Consider the following 21,384-nt stretch of genomic DNA (forward strand, 5'->3'; position numbering starts at 1 on the left):
ACAAAACTTCCTCCAACTATGTTGATTTGCATCCCTTATAACTCTTCTTGCTACTGCCCTTAAACGCTTATACTCAATTGCATTAATCAATATTGGGTATTTTCTTAATCGTCTATATGCTACATTCCTATTCTTTACAGCTTCATCACATTCTTTATTCCACCAAGGAACCAGCACACGGCACTTAGGTTTCTGCTTCATTGTAATGGCATGACAAGCAGCCTCATGTATCATATGACTAATGGAAGTATTCCAAGTATCTACAGAACCCTTACTATAAACCTCTCCTACTAAGCTTAAAGCTTTCTCCTGAAATTTATCCCATTTAGCCTGAGAGAAATTATATCTAGGGACTATCTCTTCTACTTCACTTCTCAATTCCCTACCAAATTTACATACAATTGGGTAATGATCACTGCCCATTGTATATGAATCTAAAACATCCCATTCACCTACTGTAGCTAAGTTTGAGGAAGCAATTGATAAATCTATATGACTACAAGTATTTCTCACTATCTGATACCTAGTTGGCCTTCCATCATTTAACACTACCAACTCATACTTATCTAAAAATTCTTCTATTATAACACCATTTTTGTCCCTGTGATCACTACCCCATATTGGATTATGCGCATTAAAATCTCCAACCCATATAACAGGACATCTTACCTTCTCCATTATCTCATCAAAATCTGACATTACCAAAGATTGACAGGGGTTATAATAATTTATCACAGAAATAGGATTGTAACTAGTCCAAATCTCCACAACCAAACACTCCATCTTAGAATTAGTATCAACTTTCCTATACTGCAACCCATTTTTAACAAAAGTTGCACATCCCCCACCTGATCTATCAGACCTATCTAATCTAATACATTCATATCCTGGAATTACAAAATCTAACCGTGGTTTTAACCATGTCTCTTGGATGCAAATCAATTCTGGTACTTCTTTAAATTCATCAACAAAACGCTTTAATTCCTGACCATTACCAATCAAACTCCGGGCATTCCATTGAAGTATATACCACATTAAGATGTTAATGAGGGTACAAATCCTCTTCCCCATCAACATCCTCCATACTACTAGCCCTCAACAACTGTGACCTTTCCTTACACTGACTTTCCGTCATATATTGATGTAATTTGTCTGGCAACTGCTTTACATTAAAGTATCTTTCCGCTGCCTCCACCACTAACCTGATAATATCTGACCGATTAGCTGCTTTCTTAGCTCCCACCAACACATCTGAAACAAAAGACAGAAAAGACTCCTTATTAAAAAACAACATGTCAGATGGAAGCGCAGACGGCAAATTTGGCTCAATACTCTGGCTTCCTGACACCACTTCATCCCCAGATCTTCCATTTCCACGCTCTCTTGCCACTCTTTGAACTGCCTCTGCATACGACACCTTGCTCTGATCCTTCACAAATTGTACATGCTTAGCCTGAACAAAGCGTTCACAACCGTAGAACCCTGCTACATGATTCCCATCACAATTAGGGCACTTTGGAGCCTCTGCCTTACGGTTTTGTATTGAATGATCTCCACCACACTTTGCACACCTTTTTTTCCCCCGACAAGACCCAGCAACATGTCCAAACCTCTGACAATTATAGCAGCGCAACGGTGGTTTAACATACTCCCTCACATTATATGCCATACTCCCTAGGAACACTTTCTGTGGCAGTATACCATCTTTAAACGTTAAGAGAACTGGTGGATCTCCGGCTCCATCTCTTTGCTTAAATCGCACCACTTCAATTACCTGGGCCCCTTTAACGTTTTCTAGGATTTCTTTCTCAGATAAACCTGCAAACACTCCATACACCACTCCCTTGACTCCCTGTTGACTTCCTCTAGGAACCAAAGCTTCCACCTTGACCACCAATTTCCCCACACCTCTAGCATCATCATACTGTTTCCTATTTTTACAACACACTCTTAACATTCCGTTATACAATATCTTGGCCTGAAAATCCTTGCCGATCTGACTTTCCAAAGCACTGGTAACCTTTAATGGATTCAATGCTCTAAATCCTGCATCCCCCTGATCATTGCCCTTAACCTTAAACAACACAACAAACTCTTCACTTCCCCCAGATTTCCTAATTTTATTTCCTTCATCTCCTGGCATTCCAGGTCTTTCACTCGATGCTCCCCTCTTAGAGTCTCCCTTATCCCTAAACAATGAAATTGTTTTTTACTATGCTTTAAATTGTGGTTTGTATTTTCTGCTGATCAAGTTGTGTGATGTATTATTTTTAATTAATTTAGTTGATGTTTAATCCTGCCTGGCAAAATAAATGTTAAATTTTGATTTATTCTGGATTCTCCTGAAATCATTATGACCAGTAAATCATAGGAGGCTAATGCTACCGTAAATCTGTGTCCAGGATAGAACAAACTGAAGGCTCGTGAATGAAAGGAGCAGTAGGCACTTCATCTGAAGACCTTTTGATTTCTGTCTATCACTGATTTAGCAAGAAAGGGGGAAAAAAACAAAAAATGACAATGACAATGGCTTTTCCAGTGCAGAGCATAAACTGATCACCTGAAACGCCTAACTTTCCCCCTCGCCGACTCAATCCCACGTCGGTCCTCGGTAGTTTTATTGATAAAGTCACAGGGCACCGCTGACAACAACAAGTGCTCTCTGTCCGATGATCGTTTCCGTCCTTATCTATCTGTGTGTGTGTGCGTGCACGCGGGAGAGAAAAAGATAGAGCGTGCTTCAAAATGTAATCAAAAAAGTTAAGTGTAATTTTATCTTATTGTTTCTCATATTTATTCAACGTCTTTGTGGTTTTGGTTCTTTAGCTGTGGTAGGCTGCAAGAGTATTTGAAATAACTGAAATAATTTGGCGCAGTGATATGGACCTGCAATGCGATCAAAACCTACCCGGAACTACTTTAGTTGTGCAATTAAAAAGAAAAAAGAAAGAAGGAAGTGTTTTTATTTATATTCATGGAGTTTTCCGAACCCCCTGGACTTAGACAATTACAGGTAAAATCTGTAATTCCTGCTCTAGTTTCAACAAAATTAAAATAATAATAACAATAAACTAATAATATTTGTTTAGAATTGGTTTTCGAAAAATGCTGATAATCCCACCCCTTGGGACAACCTGTGGGACGATGCACAGAAAGGAGAGTGCCGTTGGATTCTGTGGCTTCACCAACATCTTCAAATTCAACATCCAATTCCACAAGCAACAGAAACGGCTCTGCTAGAAAGCTGCAGGATGGCCCAAAAGACTGTTGCTCCCCTCGGAAATCCAAGAGAGAAGGTCTGGAGCTGCTCCTGAACAAACCATTGACTGTCTTGAGGAGTCTTACTCCCAAAAGAAAGAACCTTAAACTAAAACTTAAGCTATAGAAAGAGTTGTAACTGATATCAGCATTAGTACAGCCTGCTGCCTTCTGCGTTTTGACAAAGAAAACTAATTTTAAGTGTCAAAAATAAAAGTATTTTAATTCCAGTCTGTGCACATATTTAATTGTTTTTTAACTAACCATGTGTGAACTAACCAAGATGCACTCTTGCAGGGTTGCCAAGTCTGTGATTAACTTGTCATGGCCTGATTTAGTGATTTATACTTTCAAAATGCTGTTGCAGGTTTTTTTTTTCTTAAAGATTTGACATTAATATTTGTATTTGACTGAAATGCAGCAGTATGTTTCATTCTACCATCCATAAAACTTTGCTAGATGTTATTTTTTTGTGAGAGAAGCAACAGACTAAGACCTAGTCTCGGACTAAAATGCATGTCTGGGCTGTTTTAACTGAAAGACATTTGCACTGATATATCTTAAAACATGTCAGTGTTATTAATCTGTCTCAAGACACACACAGGTAATGTTTTTTTTCTAAAGTAAGTTTAGAAGAGATACTTGTTTTAATTGAACTGTGGCCTAATCCTGGCTTAATTTAAGCCCTGTCTGTGAAACCAGGCTTATAATTACTGCAAGACTCTGCAAAAAAAAAAAATCAACTCCTTTTAATTCCAGCAAATTTCGTTACATGTAATATTTGCATGGACATAAAAAAATAGTCTCCCTGTAGCACTGTCTTAGGCTCCTTATATTTCAGACATTGCTCTGGCCACATCTGCAGTCCTCATGCCTCTCTGCAGCAGGACTATGGCATGTTAAAGAATCCTGCACATTCTTCTTCTGGTGTTTCTCAGTCAGTAGAAAGGTCTCTTTACTGTCATAAGTTATTGTAACTTACCTTTATTGCCTACAACCTGTGAACAGTAACTGTCTTAAGGACTGTTCCACAGGTGCATGTGCAATAATTGTTTATGGTTCACTGAACAAGCAAAAAATCATTGTTTAAACCCTTTCCAATAAAGATGTATAAAGCTTATTTGAACTTTTCAAAATTATCTTTAAAGTACTCTCATGAAAAAGGGATGTTTCTTTTTTTGTTGTTTTTTTTTAGTTTATATAGTGATTTTCAAGTTGAATTTGTGTATAATGCATAACAGCGAATAAAAATATGTATTTTAGGTATGGGAATGGCATGTTTTGATATTTAGGATAGGGCCATTGGGCTAGTTTTGTTACACAGACCTGGAAACCCTGCTAGTTAGTTGGATTGCATTGAAAAAAACTTCATGGTAAGCAAAGTTTTTATTCAATAAGAAACTAAAGAAATTATTGAGGACAGCTAATACGATTGTTCTCATTCTTCCCAACAAGAACGTAAGACTTCAAACGTGACATTCTGGCAAGAAAAGCAAACTTTTTCCACCCTTTTTTTTATTAATATCATTGTCCTTTAACATAGTTACAATCTGTTTTTATGAAAATAAGTCAGTAGAAAGAATTCTTTAAAAAGTCCAACAAGTCCTCCGTTTGTACGGTCCTGCTTTCATTTCAAACATGAGATAAAAACTCTCAGACCCTCTGTAAAGTCTCGGCTCCACTCTGACGAGCCACAGCGTCCAAACAGGACAGAGCGTCAATCTTTATTTATGATGGGCACGGGGGAAAGGTCTGTTCAGCATGAAAAGATAAAAGGCTTGAACCTGAAGACGCCTATCTGCTTTCCACTATTCCAAAATGAACCTCCAAATGCAGTAAAATCTTTAATCAGTTTAAGATCCCTGTACTTCATGTTACAGTCTGGGTTCACTACCGTTAGCGGTAATCGCTCTTTGAAGTACATTACCATGAATTTTTATGGGTGGGCCATTGGGGAACATTAAGTAACCCTCTCCTTTAAGGCAGTCTGTCTTGTTTGTATGTCTGTCAGTCTATGCCAGTCTGGATGTAGGTTCTCCAGGCTTAGCTGCCCCCACTGCGCCCGTCCTCACACTTAACCAAACTCTCAGGCTTGAAATAGCCAAGGAGTCCAGTGGTTAGAGATTGTAGAGGCTTGTCTCCCAGGCTCCACTGCATTTGAGTCCAGAGAAAGAGTTGTGCCCCTGCAGGAGGAGTGTGTTTGGGCAGGCTGCCCCTGAGTGACTGGAGCAGATGATTGGCAGGTAGTCTCCAGTGACGTCACAGTCGCAGAGGGGGCGTGGTTATGCTGGGTGTGGTTGGCGTGGAGACGAGGGTTTGTCCTCTCAGTCGCTGTCAGATCCTACTCCTTTCCGTTTTCTCTTGGGAGCTTTGGGTTTGGAATCCTCTTCCTCCTGGAGAAGCGTCAACAAAGGGCATTTTAAACAACATAATAATATGTGTGCTGGCCTGAAGGCTTTCGTTATGATGTCATATTGTGAGTGTGGATTTACCGAAGCGCTGCTGGACGCGCTCTCCTCATCATTGCAGGTTTGAGGAGCCGCACCCTTGCGGGATCGTGGAGAAGACGCTGGGGCTCTGCGTCGAGGTTTATGTTGTTTGGAGGAATCCTCATACTCCTCAGCTAATGAGAAAAGATCACTGAATCTGGCAGAAGAAAAGAAAAAATGGACAGTTAGTCAAATAAGAACTTGAAAATAGAATAAAACAAGATAAAAAAAGATAAACTGATCAAATAAAAAAATAAAACACCTCATTTTGTGGGCCTCATCGCAGCTGGCCTGAACATGCTGTAGGGCCTGTAATATTGGCGTCTGGGAAAAGACTGATACACCAACAGGAACAATTCAGAAAGCATTGTTTAAATCAATATGAACAGTGAAAAAGACAACCAGGCTGCTAAGAATTTAGTGGCGTTTCAAGGACTGTAAGAGCTTGATATTGAACTCACAGTTGTTCTTGGTGTTACTGAGATTGTGTCTCAAACTGTCCAGATGTTCCAGCATCTGTTCCAGGGTCAGCTGAGCCAGTTTACTGCTGGAGCTCCTCAAACTACACAAAAACACAACACAAATGTGTGTCTCTTTAAAAATTTCAACAAGTTAGAGGTTGGTAAGATTTTGTAATGTTTTTCAAAGAAGTCTCTTATGTTCACCAAGGCTGCATTAATTTGATAAAAAAATACAGTAAAAACTGTAATATTGTGAAATATTATAGCCGTTTTAAATAACGGTTTTCAATTTTAACACATTTTAACATGCAATTTATTTCCGTGATTTCAAAGTTGAATTTTCAGCATCATTACTCCAGTCTTCAGTGTCCCATGATCCTTCAGAAATCATTCTAAAATGCTGATTTGCTGCTTATGAAACATTTATGATTATCAATGTTGAAAACAGTTGCGCTGCTTAATATTTTTGTGGAAACCCTGATACATTTCAGGATTCTTTGAATAGAAAGTTTAAAAGCATTTTAAATAGAAATAGAAATATTTTCCATTTAATGCATCCCTACTGAATGAAATGAATTTCTTTAAAAACAAAAACAAATAGTGATTCGTTATTTCGATTCAGTAGATGCAAAATGTTTAGGGCAAATAAAGATTTACTTAAAATAGTATTTTCCACATAATTATTCCTAGCATGAACACACAAAAGCATGTTTAATAATTTATTTGAAGGATATTTAATAATAGATTTGTGAAATAAATCAAACTCCAGCAACATTTGCTACAGAGGTTTAAATAAGAGTTGCTGTTAAATATTTTTGTCTTAGTGCCATCATACTTGCAAGTCATGACAACAAGTGGGCAGAAAACTGGCCCACTGGCAAGATCTTCAAAATATTGGTTAATTTTACAGTATAAATATTTAAACTATTTGATGTTTCTCCAGTGCTATAGACCCTGGGTTCAATCCACTTGAGCTTGAGTGTCCCGAGCCCAGGGTCTTAAACACTCAGCACCCACCTTTCAGTTCAGAGGGCTGAATATGTCATTACCTCTGTCGTTTACGGGGCATGTTGTTGTTCTTGATGAGCAGTGCTTTGATGTGTTCTCCCAGCAGGTCGTCATGTTTTGCCGCCCAGTGCCGCAGGATGCTGGTGGTGAACTGGTCCTCTTGGTGATAAGGTCGGCTCAGCACCATCTTCACCATCTCCTCACTCGGCCTTCAGCACAACACAGCAAAAAACAAAACAAAACAAAAGAAAAAGATGACTGTGTCCCACAAAAGACAAGATAAATAACCATCTGAGTGAAAAGACTTACTTTTCTCTTCGTAACTGCAGCAGCAGGCAGGACAGAGCTTCAGGATGTTCTGTGAGTAAAGGGAGAATAGGATTATGGGTGGAGTGAGTATGTGTAGAGTGACAGCATGTCTATGGAGAGAGACGCTCACCCTTGTATTTGAGGTGCTGTAAAATGGGTATGATGGTCTCCAGAGGGATACTGTGCGCCAGGAAAAGCTGCCAAGTGCTGTACTGCTCAAACGTCTCCCAGTCCAGAGACTGAACTAAAACACACAGATGCACAGAACAAAATGAGCTTTACAAAGCAATGGAAGAATGTCTGGCACATTCACACGGATAAAAGCACTAGATTAAATCTGTTGTGTGATGCCACATTTGTCAGGGTGAAAAACTAATTTTTCCATTAAGAATCAATATTTTAATAATTAAATGCGTTTAAATGTGTTCAGTGATCATCATATTCTAGCTACACAGACAAAACAAGCTAAACATTTATGTAATAGTTTATTGCATTTTTTTTTATGCGTTAGAAAATCAAGACCTCACATTAGTTATTTTAGTAGCATAAAACATGGTTATTCACACTGGCAACAAATTATATACATAAAGTGAGCAAAGAACACTGAAGTGGTCCATGACTTAAGTATAACGCAAGTTATGCACTTAATTTTTTATTCATATCCACATTTCACTTTAATCGTGACACCCGTAACAGATTTAATTACGCAAGGGTATCTTTTGCACCCTTATCTTGAGTTTGGGGGGCATTTCAAACTTGGTGCTTGGTTTGTTTGGTTTAACTATACAATTTGAACATAGATTTGTGGGGTCAGACAGACAACCATCAGAGCTTGAAAACCGCCGTAAACTTACTGAGGATGTTGAGTACTGAGTCTTTACGGAACATCACCAGATTACCCATCATCACGTGACACATCAGCTCCTGAAGCTGTGAGGTGAAAACAAGAGTAAGAGGTTAAAAGCAATCTAAATTTAATCAGTGTTAAAGGGAAATTCAGCCAAAAATAGGATTTTTTTTCATCATCTACTCACCCTCATGTCACACCCTACCTGCTTGTCAGGCGAGAACCAATGAGGTTTGTTCTCGTGCGTCAAGTAAGTGCTATATATGAAATCTGATCATCTTTACGAACTAAATAATTCATATTTATGAACTTTCTGAGGCATCAAAGTTTTGGTATAATAGACTTTCTATGAAGAGACAGAAATCACCCTGGTTTCATTAAAAATATCTTCATTTGTTTTTCAAAGGTGAATCAAAGTATTATAGGTTTGGAATGACACAAAGGTGAGTAAGTGACAGAATTTTCATTTTTAGGTGAACTTTCTATTTAAAAGTCTATATTTGAAACCTGCGCTGAATCAATGACAGCCACGATCATGTTGAGGAGCTCTCCACTACACAGGGTCTCATCTGGGAACTGTACAACACAGACACAGGAAAAAGTCAAGCAAGGCTGTGAAAGCCTCTGTTGCAGGCACATGGTGTTCGAGCATGACGTGTGTTACCTCTGAATAGATGGAGGGGGTTAGGTAACACAGGAGCCTCACATCATCCTCCTGACAGGCCTTCATGTCCATCATCAAGCAGGTGTGCAGGTCGCCCAGAGCCGTGGCCTGAGCAAAGGACTCGTACAGGCTCATCTTCCCCGCTGCTGCTTTGCTACAAAGATGCACAAAACAGTCTACTATGAAACACTGACCCCCGGTTTCACAGACACGGCTTAAGCTAGTCCCAGACTAAAATGCATGTTTGAGCTGTCTCAACTGAAAATATCTTGCTCTGACATATCTTAAAATATGTCAGTGTCATTGTTCTGTGTCAAGATGCACACCTGTAATGTTTTCTTCTAAGGCATTTTTGTAAAAGTTGCTTAAATATCTTAATTTAACTAAGGTCTAGTCCTGGCTTAAGCTAAGCCCCGTTTGTGAAACCGGGCCTGAGAGTTCAGAGTAGGGCTGCACAATTAATCAAAAGAAAAAAGGTCCTTGCATCATGGCTTAAAGCGATTATCAAATTGCACAGGGCATGATTTAATTAAATATATGCTCTGTATTAGAGGTCTTCACGGGTCTACTTGGATCCAAAAACCCGAGGTCCGACCCGAGAAGGTTTGGGTCCAAAACTTTGACGAGTGCCTCAGACACGGCTCTGGCTTGGTATTAGTGGCCTCGGGTAACTTTTTCCAAATGGACCCAACTATCCGGGAGCATATTTGTGCGTTCGTGTTAAGAGCATTTTTGAGAAACGCATGTAGAAAAGAAACAAACATTTGTAACCTCACACACAGAAACCCATCTTATAGATATGAGATCCATCAGAAAAAGCCACTCACTTCATTAAGCTGTGTGTTTATGCAGGGCTTTTCTTTTTGTGTGCAGAAGCCCTTCGCCGGAGACAGCGTTGCAGACAACACTAGAGAATCCATGATTTATTAGGCTATCGATTTAATTTTTATCAAGCTATCACATTTATTTCCCGATCCACTGGTCACAACTGAAAGGCGAACTCAGAAATAACTTGTATTCATCAGGCAGGCAATAATTTAAATTTTTTAATTTCTAATTCTATTCTTTATTAAAAAAAATAAATAAATAACACTTGCTTCTCTAATCTTTTTGCATTCTATTTGTTTTCTTTTTATTTATTATACAATTATAATTCTGACTTTCTGACTTCTGACTAACAAAAGCAAAAAAGGCCTCTAACACTAGCTTGCTCTATTATTTTTCTATTCTATCGGTTTTCTTTTTATTTATTATATGATTTAAAAAAAACTTGCTACGTGCACTGCATTAAGCTAACTGAGACTTGTTATAGCACTTGCATATCATTGCTCTTTTGTTGATTTTGATTGCTTCCATTGTCCTCATTTGTATGTCGCTTTGAATAAAAGCGTCTGCTAAATGTTTAAATGTAAATGTAATTTACAGTAATAATAAATAAATAAATGAAAGCATGGAGCAGCGGCCAAATCTGTCAGCAGGACACTGGGAATTTTCTTTACTGACTTGCGGGGCTGCAGGCTGTGCACACATCAATGCCGTTTACGTTCGGGTCCAGTTGGGTTCGAAAATACATGTCGGGTCGGGTCAGGGTCAGGTTTTTCCTTTTAAAGAATTAATTTATGCACGTCACGTTCGGGTAAGAAGTGATTTGGGTCGGGTAAAGATTTTAGGACCAGAAAAGACCTCTACTCTGTATGTGCCTTTATGAGTGTAATTAACTCTCCATTCCAGCAGGTGGCAGTAGTCTGTCATTCAACAAGGGGAACCAGAATAGCTAGGACTGCTGATAAACAATGAGAAGAGCCTTCTATGTTTGCCCTCTTGAGTTTGTTGTTTGCTTGTTTTCTTCACTTCCGTACTGCTTCGCTACGCTGAACATCAGCTTGGTGTGTCATGGTCTTACCAAAACAGAAACCAACCGACTGGCAATATATCTTGTTGCTCATCACTTGTCACTTGGAAGTTATTATTTTGACTTTTTGACCCTACCTAGCTTTGAGGTAGTAGAGCAGATGATAACCGATTTTCGGCTGTTTCTGGTAAAGCTCGGCGAGCAGATCTAGCAGGACAGAGAAGCCGCTGTTGTCCTCCTGCATCTGACACAAGTTCCTGAAGATCAGACACACCGGCTTACACACGGACTCCTCCAGTGACCTGCACACACACACACAGCATCCCATTAGCCTCTCCATTAAGAAAAATGAACAATAGTGACAGGAAAATATGGAGGGGAACGGAATCAGGAAACAATGCAGGCTGGAACTAAATACACATATCTAGAGCTAACCACTAAATAATGTGCAAACAGACCCGACAGGAAGTTGAGAAAGAGAGGGAAACATACTCTTCTGTGATCTCCTCAGGCAACACATCTCCTCTGAAGTGACTCTTAAAGAGTTCAGCCAGACAGGAAGCTAGAGTGGACATCTGCTCAGAGTCGAAATCCTCCTGAAATAGGACAAATTAAAAAAAGTGTGTGTATCATTAGTCGTATTTAAAGCTCAGATCGAAATTTTCACCCTGAACAAAGCTCACCTCTAAAATAAGATCCACAATTTCCTGCATGACCTCACAATGTGTTTCTGTGTCACTGAGAGAGAAAAAAAACGCACAAATTGAGAATCATGCAATTGAGATCTTATTATAACTGTAATACATGTCATTATAATATATGTGTCTCACCTTCCTTTCTGCAGCTGCAGAACCCTCTCTTTAAGTGCCTCGTCCAATTGGTCGACAAAAGGTGAGATGTCAGCAGGCTCGTCGATGTAGGTTTCCTTTAGCTGATGGAACCTGAACTCTCGTTTTTTACCTTGGGAAAAACAAGAGTTCATATATCATGACAGCACTGATATGAACTGAAAATACAAAAGTGGGTCATGGGCATCATTCTGAGCCAGAGTCACTGATCTAGATTCGGTCATGATTGAATACTAAAGCAGAGAACATGCGCTCCATCCCAACTGAAATAGCGTTGTGAAGCCGAGCCTCTTATTCCTAATTGGTTGATCTGAAGGCCTGAGCTAAAGTGTATCTGCCATTACCCTTGTTGTTCAATTCTTCCTCATCATCACTGAAGGTAGCATCTGTGTTGTCATAGCAACCATCCTCCTTATCAAGCACATGATTGTCCATCTCCAAGGGAACCGATTCCTCCATTTTTACTACAAAAAGATTAAAGCATGCCATAACTCAAGCAGAATTTCATTCCACTGACTTTTGAGATTGTGGTTTGTAATGTTATAATCCTTGCTGGATCTTAATTGTAATATTTCTATTACAAACTACACAGGCTTCCTTCTTAATTTTAATTTAAGAACCAGAATTCCTTCAGTCTAAAAACAACAACAAAAACAACAACAACAAAAAACAAACAAACAGGATATATGGAATTATAAAAGTGTGATTTCTCAACCTGGAAAAGTTATGGAAATTAATAAAATATTATTGTCAATGACATTTTTATAATGAATATAAAGATTACTAGTCATGTCAAGCTGTAAAATAATTTATCGTCTCAAATATAAAAAAAATGCTGTTAAGAGTATTAAAATAAATAAATAAATAAAAATAAATCAATCCCTGTAATCACAAATGACTAGATAAGTTGTAAATTTATTGGTAATATAAAAGTGTACACCCCAAAAGACCAACTTCTGGAATTACAGAAATTAATTACTTGAATTATTTAATTTAAAAGTATTAATTAAATATTAATAGACATACATAACGAATAATATTTAATTATTAAAATGTTTAATTCAATTATAATTTCATTTTTTTAATTTTAATTTAATTTGTTTAATTTAGTTTAATTTTATCTAACTAAAACAGTTTGAAACTGAGCAGCTTTGTCATTACAGCAAAGTACCAGAAATATCTCGTAGGGCCTTCAAATAAAGTCCTTGACAAAGAGTCAGAAATATTGAGGACCACTGCACACACTCATATTTCTACTCAAGTATTTACTTCACTGATGAGATGGGGAAATTAGATAACAGTAGTAAGACTCAAAACAAAAGACTCTGTTATTGAGCAGTATATGCATTTGCATGCATGGTAAATTAATTTTTAAAATGAATTTGATCACCTTTTATATAAGGGTGACAACTTTTTTTTTTCTTTTTTTTTTTTAAGTGTAGTGGTGCGACGTTTTGGCATCACATTCATTGTCATTTATCCAGAACCACTCAAAAAAAGTCTCAAATCCCTCTTCCCAGCAAAAGAGGTTTATCAAGATTTATGCAAGTTTAGTGCATCCCAAATCATAGTACGCTGAAAAAAAAAAAGAATGCCTGTTTTGTATAATATTTCTGGTGTACTAAATTGGTTTGGAGCTTTTGTTTTTAACATGACTGGCAATGAATCAGTGATGAGGAGCTCTGACCTTCAGTGGGCGGTGAGGGGGAATTGCAGAACTCTGGGAAGCGTTCTCTCAGCATAGACCGCAGCTCACGGTCCAGTTTAGGGTTGTCAAACAGAGGTGCTAGGTTACTGAAAGAGCAAGAGACATAGTCAGGATCATTATACAGAAAGCATCCCTAAACCAGCAGAGACACAGTGGTGGAATTCTTGATGAAGTGTCTGTTATGAGCACATGTTAATGAGTGTGTGTGTGTTAAACTCACGCCAGAACTCTCTTCTCCATGATGAAGTTGAGAGAGTTGAACACGCCCTGCCGCACTTGACCCTCAAGAGGAGGGAAGAAGTTTGGGATGATCTGAAGTGGAATAAAATACAGGTTAACCCAAGATTTAAAAGACTGACATTCACAGCACACAGAACTTCCTGTGATATTATTGGTTATTATAATTTCCCCCACACACTGTTTTAGTTGCAGCAGCAAAAACGTTTATTATTATTTTTTTTTTAGTAACACTTTACAATAAGCTTCCATTTGTTAACTACATTAGTGAACATGAGCTAACAAATGAAAAATACTTCTAAAGCATTTATTAATTTTAGACATTTACTAATACATTATTAAAATCTAAATCTGTTAATATTATTAAGATAATAAGAACTGACATAATAATGATATAATAATAAGAACTAAGAAAGAGTTTCTCACCCGACACATAAAGTCCAGTAGTGTGGCTGTTATAGCAGGATGTGGCTTCATGGAGTGATGCATCACCAAAATGGCTGGCTCTGAGAAAACAAGAGTCAGAGAGACAGAGAGAGAGAGAGAGAGCAAGACAGACAGAGAGAGAGAGAGACAGAGAGAGAGAGCGAGACAGAAAGAGAGAGAGAGAGACAGATATCAAAGGAAAATAAAAGCAGAGCATCAGTGACTGGGTTAAGGCAAAGCATGTGGTTCGTACATGTCTGTTTAAGAAGTCAAATCTAAATGACTCAATAATGGCTTCCTGCCTCTCTTACCGATGTTCATGATGCTGTCTTTCTCTGGGTTGAAGAACAGCCAGTCATAGAACAAGGCCAGTTTGGCATTAGATGCAGCAACATTAGACTGCAGAGAGAGACGGAGTTAAACCTTTAGCGTTGATATGGAATCCAAAATGACATCCAGAAAATTCGGAATGTTTTTAGTACTTGCTTACCGTGCAGGTAGTCAGGAGCCATCCAATGATCGCCCAGCGCGGCAGAATGTCAGAACTCAGCACTTCATTGGATGGATGAACCACACCGCATATGTAACGAATGAGGTCACAGCGCAGCGATTGGCTTTCAGCTGTGGACAGATACTGCCGCTGAAACCAGTCCTGATAGCGCTTCTGCTGGCCGAACCGAACCTGCAGCCAGGAAGAGCAAGTGTTTGACTTTCAAGTCATGAACGTATTGAGGTTTCAGTGTTAGGTGTCAGTGTTTGTGAGTATTTACCCGTGAGGTCATGAACAGCAGCTTGGTCTCCATGTCAGGGGTGAGTCGACAGGCCAGAAACTTGCGTGAGGTTCTAGAGGTGAGGAGCTGCAATATACCTGCAGCAGGAAGGGACAAGACACGCCAGTTTAATATCACACACACAGATTTTACTGTGCATACTATTTATGTCCAAAACTGATGCATTACTGTAGAAATTCCCTCCCACACACCTGTGAACTGTGGGCTAAGGGTCTGAGGATTGTGCAGCAGGTCTCTCCACAGCAAATCCATCTCAGGAATACGAGCCACATTCTGTAAGAGTCTGACCAGATCCCTCCCCATGATAAAACACTCCATGAACTGTTAAAACACAAACACGCAGCAATTTAAAAACATGAAACGCCAGTGAATGGCAACAAAAGATGAAACCGCAACAACAGCAATAACATCTGTAATGTGTAATGTGCATGTGAAATAAAATACTAACTGAGAAAAAAATTATGTTTTATACATTAGAATTTGAGTGGATGGAAACAGAGTATTTCAAATAAATACTGTTCTTTTGAACTTTCTATTAGTCAAAGAACCTAACCTAGTAAAAATTTATCATGATTTCACTGAAGACTGAATGATGCTGAAAATTCAGCTTTGAATCACAGGAATAAACTGCATTTTAAAATATATTAAACTAGAAAGCAGTTATTTTACATTGTAATATTTCACAAAATTGCTGTTTTACTGTATTTTTGAAAAATAAATACAGCCTCATTGGGCATTAAAAAAATAAAAAATAAATCTTACTGACATAGAAAGCAGTTATTTTACATTGTAATATTTCACAAAATTGCTGTTTTTACTGTATTTTTGAAAAATAAATACAGCCTCATTGGGCATTAAAAAAATAAAAAATAAATCTTGTGAAATAAAATACTAACTGAGAAAAAAATTATGTTTTATACATTAGAATTTGAGTGGATGGAAACAGAGTATTTCAAATAAATACTGTTCTTTTGAACTTTCTATTAGTCAAAGAACCTAACCTAGTAAAAATGTATCATGATTTCACTGAAGACTGAATGATGCTGAAAATTCAGCTTTGAATCACAGGAATAAACTGCATTTTAAAATAGCAATAACATCTGTAATGTGTAATGTGCACGTGAAATAAAATACTCACTGAGAAAAAATAATGTTTTATACATTAGAATTTGAGTGGATGGAAACAGAGTATTTCAAATAAATACTGTTCTTTTGAACTTTCTATTAGTCAAAGAACCTAACCTAGTAAAAATTTATCATGATTTCACTGAAGACTGAAAAAAATAAAAAATAAATCTTACTGACCCTAAACTTTGGAACAGCAGTGTATATTATAGATATAAATATTTTATTTGTTTACCCGCATATCATGTAACCATTATTTGATTATCAAAACCACTGTTAGTTGAAGCCCCAGTGCACTAAAAGACCAGGAACATTTACATAAGGTACGTACAGTCAATTTCGATTTCATGGTGTCTATAAATCTGCTGAATAATTGATGGCAGTCTAATTGAAATCACAGCTGGTCCAAGCCCAAGTCACAAGTTAAATCCCAGGTGCTCTCTTGGGAACTGCTGACCCAGATACAGACATCACAATTCTGCTTTAGTGCCCTTGAGCGAGACACTTCACCTCTGCAGGCTCCAGGGGGTGCGCCCTTGAAATTAGTCTATGGCGAGTCACTCTGAATAAAAAAAGTATTTAGCTTTCTTTTCATTTCTTGCCTATTTTGCTTTTGATTCAGATAAGGGAATTAAGATATGCTGTGAAACAGATTCAAAGTTTCGCATCATGGCTCAATGTGTAATGTGGGATAACCACATCCCATCTACACAATCAGTCAAAAATCAAGCTTAATATATTAAATAATTGTACGGAAAATATTGCATGGAAGTTTTTCAGGCTTTTATGGCTCATACAGTATGATATAGTGAAAATAGGTAGTAATCATAATCGAGGAGGGAAAAAAAACACCTCAAGCAATTTGGTGCAATCTTTATAACAGTATAAGAGACTTACATAAAATCACATAAATATCAGTTGTCACTCTACATCTCCCAATAATACATCTTAGTAAGGAGATATCTTAATGCTTAGTTTTATGATCAAAGCTGTGTAGCTTTTATTGTGGTTGTCAAAACATCAAATGCAATGCAATACAACGACTGAGAGATAACAAATAAACATTCCTCAAAAGCCTGTTGAATCAAATTTGATTTTTGAGTCGAATATGTGTTCATCTAACAAAATAAAAGTTATCCTTACATTTACTTCACAAAAACTAGTAAAGATTTCACAGCAGAAAGACACGTGAACCACGACCTGAAAGGGGCCATTTTTACCTTAAAAAAAACAAAAAACAAAAAAAAGGCCTTTTAATTTCCTAAAAAAGAATGAACTATCAATCAGACGGCATGTAGTAGATTGTGTACAACAGGTTTTTCAGTAAAGTTTTGAATTTAGAGGCCTTAGAAATCTGCTTATCAAATACAACCAAGTAGGTTTATAGGGTTGAATGATTAACAGAGACGAACAAAACGTCCTCAAAAATACTTTAGCCGTGTACTTCATGTAACTCTTAAAAGATCTGAAGTCTTTCCAGTACTCACCCTCTCTCGGAGCAGACCGATGCAGAAGTCCACCTCTCTCTGTCTGAGGGGCAATAGGTTTGGCGTCCCATGGTCCACTATGAGCCTCAGGTACGTGTACACAGACATGGCCACTAACATCCCACTTTTCAGCACCCACTCCCTGTCCATCACACAAACACATTCATGCAACTGACAATAAACTCACGCTGGTCTATTAGCATGGACGTAGTTACCCCTCACAGTGCAACAATCACGCTGCATGCTGTTTGACTCAACTTCTCACCTCTGTTCCACTAACATCTCCAACACGCTCTCTGCCAACCACAGGTTTTTGTTGGATATGTCTCCCCCTGCAGATTGACACAAGTTAGACACAGGATGTAGGGATATGCTGGTAATAACATAGCATGATTTGCATTAGTGCTTGAACGTACCAGCGATCTGTTTCATGAGCGTCATGAGAACTCCATCTGCTCCAATGACTCCGCTCTTCACCAGCTCTCTGACCAACCACACCAGCTGCCCACACAGAAGATGAGACCTCATCAGTGCTTTTATTGTTAACTAAAACTAATACTAGTAAAAATTGTCAATGTCAACTGAAATAAAAAAACAAAACAAAATATAAATATCAGAGGAGAAACTTAAACTTGCATGAAAATTTGAAATGTTGCTTTGGAAACTAAATTATATATAATTAAGTTTAAATTGAAAATAAAATAAATTAAAGGTAAATTTTTACAAATTAATTAATATATATATATATAAAAAAAACAAACAATAAAAGAGACAAAAGGACACAACAAAATGACCAAATAAATCATTCTAAAATACCACTCATCAATAGCTCCTTTAATCCCAAACAGTGTAAATGACATCAGATGGGAGCCCACCTGTGTACGGCACACCTCCTGCAGCTTAAGAAACTTCTCCATAAGGATCTGGTTGATTTTCATGAGCACCACGTTCATGCCGTCCCGATTCACCAACGTCAGGTCTCTGTAGCACTGCAGGACACAACACTATGTTAATGGTGGGATTCTTGGAGAACAGTGTGAGTAGAAGAGCTTTCTGTGACATTCATGTGAATCAGATCTAGTGTAAGCATCAACGTACCCTCTGTGCTTGTGGGGGCTCTGTGAGCAGAAGCATGAAGAGACCCAGACACACCTCCTCATGCTGCTGTGGACCCTTACACACCTGAACACACACACACACCATCTCCATTAAACAGCATCATCATCATTCGAAATAAAGCATGTTTCTTTAAAGTGTTCTCAAATTGTTTTGGAATTTTATTTTCGTCCTTTTAGCCACTTTTATTGATCTCAAATTTCAAGTCAGTCATGAATGAAATGTTGAAGAGAAGAAAGCGGAGTCGGAACAGGAAATTACAAGTTGCAGGAAAATTTCGATCCCATGTATCTCACGGGAGCAACACGGCTCAATATGCATTAACCAGCAGACCTTGGCTAAACGTCATGCTGTTCTTCTTTCTGATAAAAAAAATGTTTCTTGAGCAACAAATCAGCACATTATAATGATTTCTGAAGGATCATGTGACACTGAAGACTGGAGTAATGATGCTGAAAATTCTGCTTTGCATCACAGGAATAAATTAAATTTTAAAATATATTCAAATAGAAAACAGACAGTGAAATTTTCTTCATTTACAGCTGACTGATAACTGGTGGGGGGAAAAAATGACTTAAATTATTTTCTTTTTAAATTTCATTTATAGAGATTAGTGGAGCAGGTGTCTATTTCTATGTCAAGTGCTAAATATAAATTACCATATTTACTATACAAATGTCACCAATCATGGTCAACAGACAGCTTAAAGTTATGTAGACATGGTGTTGTTTACACGAGCACTCAAAAAGAACATCATACAGGCGAGTAAACAACTAGAAAAAAGTTAATTCATTTTAGCCTTTTCCTAAATTCTATTATTTTTCCAGGCCTGAAAATCACAGCTTTAAAATGCCATTCTATGTCCAGGTTTTTATGCTGTGTGAATCCTGATGTGTTATTATAAGTGGGTGTAACTGATAAACTCACATGAGCAGTGATAGCATCATTGGCTTCTCGCTCTGACAGTCCATTGGTTATAGATGTAGTGATGCTCACACACCTCTCCAGGCGCTGAAACACACACACACACACACACACACACACACAAACTGGTGAGTACATTACAGAGCAATATGAATGCATGCCAAAAACACCAAAAACAAAATAACACTGCAGATCCCAATAATAGTTCATGCATAAATAGTCTAATCTCAATTAAAGGCATGACTGCATCGATTTTTAATACCTTCCCCAGCAGAAAGAGACTCACTGACACCATCAGCTGTCATTCAGTACATGTATGACATGATATCATTGTATGTTCAGCACACATCATGTTTACACCGTTGCCACAACTCCTTCATTTATATTTGAATCAACAAATAAGCCTATATATAATAAAGTCTCTATATATATAAAGACAAATAATAACAAAAGACTACAAAAGCCATCCCTGCAACTTCTCCATTCTGCTTGCCCTTTTGTTATTGTACTTAGTTTTCACCATGTTTTTCTTCGCTAATGTGTGCTGTGAAGGACGCACTGACACGTATGTTGACGGCCGATGGGAATGAGGCGAGCCCTACCTCCTCCAGCTCATCTTTGGCGTCCAGGCTGGTGGACACCAGAAGGCGACCCTGCGCTTTACCCTTAGCCGGCGAGGGCTCCATCTCCTCCCGCCTCGCTGCGCCCACACACACGGGACCTGACGGGGGTTTAGGGCGCTGTTTGAAACCCTTCTCTCACTGTTTCCGTGGGTCTGAGGGGCTTATGAACTAGTTAACCCTCTCTCCGCCCAGTCCTAGGCGCCTACAGTGTGTTTACGACTCTTAATTCGCCACCTTCGCGCGACCACTACAGTGTTTCAAAAAGCCATTATATAGAAAGCTAAAAGACATTATATAGGCTATAAAGTGTAGCATATAATACATTCTAAATACAGATATGCTGTGGAAGATTACTTTATTAGTAGTAGATATTATTTTATATATATACACTGCCGTTCAAAAGTTTGGGATCAGTAAGATTTGTAATGTTTTTTTAAAGAAGTCTCTTCTTTAAGGCGCTGTTTGAAACCCTTCCCTCACTGTTTCCGTGGGTCTGTGGTGATTATGAACTATTTAAACCCTCTCTCCGCCCAGTCCTAGGCGCCTACAGTGTGTTTACGACTCTTAAATCGCCACCTTCGCGCGACCACTCCAGTGTTTCCACAGTGTCCGACTGTAACAATTCAACTTCCGCAGGGCATGGTGGTTTAGCGGAAGTGTTCCGAACGCGGAGTGAAGGCGGAGCGGAGTGACTCATTTATACCAATCGCGTGCTGGGTGTTTTGATTGACGTGGCAGTTGACCAATCGCGGTGATGGCACTGTCAGCGAGACCCGTTAGACAAAAAGAAGCCCGTGGCGTGCAGCTTGACTAGAACGCTGCTTCGGAGTAAACATGTGAGGAAAAACTCAGACAGACAGTAAAGTAAAAGGTTGGGATGCAGCAAAAGAACCTGGACAAATGCGTACTGACTTTTAAATGTGTTAACAGCAGACATTTAGTCGTATAGGGTCTCTCCTCTTTCTATTATAACAAGAACAAGCAATATTATTCGAATATCAATATTGCTGCTTAATATTTTTTGGAATGTGTGATAATTTTTTCAGGATTCTTTGATGAATAAAAAGTTAAAAAGAACAGCATTTATTCAAGATAGAAAACTTTTGTACACTACCATTCAAAAGTTTGGGGTCAGTAGGCTAATTATAATAATTAGGCTAATTATTATATATATATATATATATATATATATATAGCATGTTTAATGCATA

General features: G+C 38.2%; 2 protein-coding genes across 2 annotated transcripts in view; one reads left to right on the plus strand and one right to left on the minus strand.

Annotated features, from left to right (window-relative positions):
• LOC107731580 (uncharacterized) overlaps positions 1–3,488 on the plus strand; it is a 7,069-nt gene extending 3,581 nt beyond the window's left edge. The window contains exon 2 of the mRNA XM_016542701.1: positions 3,159–3,488. Within this exon, the coding sequence (XP_016398187.1) occupies positions 3,159–3,385 (227 nt within the window). The 3' untranslated portion in view covers positions 3,386–3,488. The remainder of the gene's footprint in view (positions 1–3,158) is intronic.
• A 1,268-nt stretch (positions 3,489–4,756) lies between these two features.
• On the minus strand, positions 4,757–20,820 carry LOC107731564 (integrator complex subunit 3-like). Its single transcript, XM_016542680.1, has 30 exons — positions 20,750–20,820; positions 20,153–20,407; positions 19,554–19,637; positions 18,609–18,692; positions 18,386–18,499; positions 17,927–18,011; positions 17,776–17,842; positions 17,511–17,652; positions 15,090–15,219; positions 14,878–14,975; positions 14,598–14,789; positions 14,419–14,506; positions 14,108–14,187; positions 13,665–13,756; positions 13,424–13,530; positions 12,081–12,200; positions 11,719–11,848; positions 11,572–11,626; positions 11,381–11,484; positions 11,026–11,190; positions 9,037–9,190; positions 8,880–8,948; positions 8,380–8,455; positions 7,656–7,769; positions 7,526–7,574; positions 7,258–7,425; positions 6,209–6,309; positions 6,010–6,082; positions 5,751–5,904; positions 4,757–5,651 (listed from the first exon to the last, which is right to left on the minus strand). The coding sequence occupies exons 2-30, from the start codon at positions 20,234–20,236 to the stop codon at positions 5,583–5,585; spliced, it is 3,048 nt and encodes a 1,015-aa protein (XP_016398166.1). The 5' UTR covers positions 20,237–20,407; positions 20,750–20,820; the 3' UTR covers positions 4,757–5,582.
• Between the last annotated feature and the right edge of the window lie 564 nt (positions 20,821–21,384).

This window comes from Sinocyclocheilus rhinocerous, unplaced genomic scaffold (genome assembly GCF_001515625.1).
Source record: "Sinocyclocheilus rhinocerous isolate Xijiao unplaced genomic scaffold, SAMN03320098_v1.1 scaffold429, whole genome shotgun sequence".
NCBI classification, from domain to species: Eukaryota; Metazoa; Chordata; class Actinopteri; order Cypriniformes; family Cyprinidae; genus Sinocyclocheilus; species Sinocyclocheilus rhinocerous.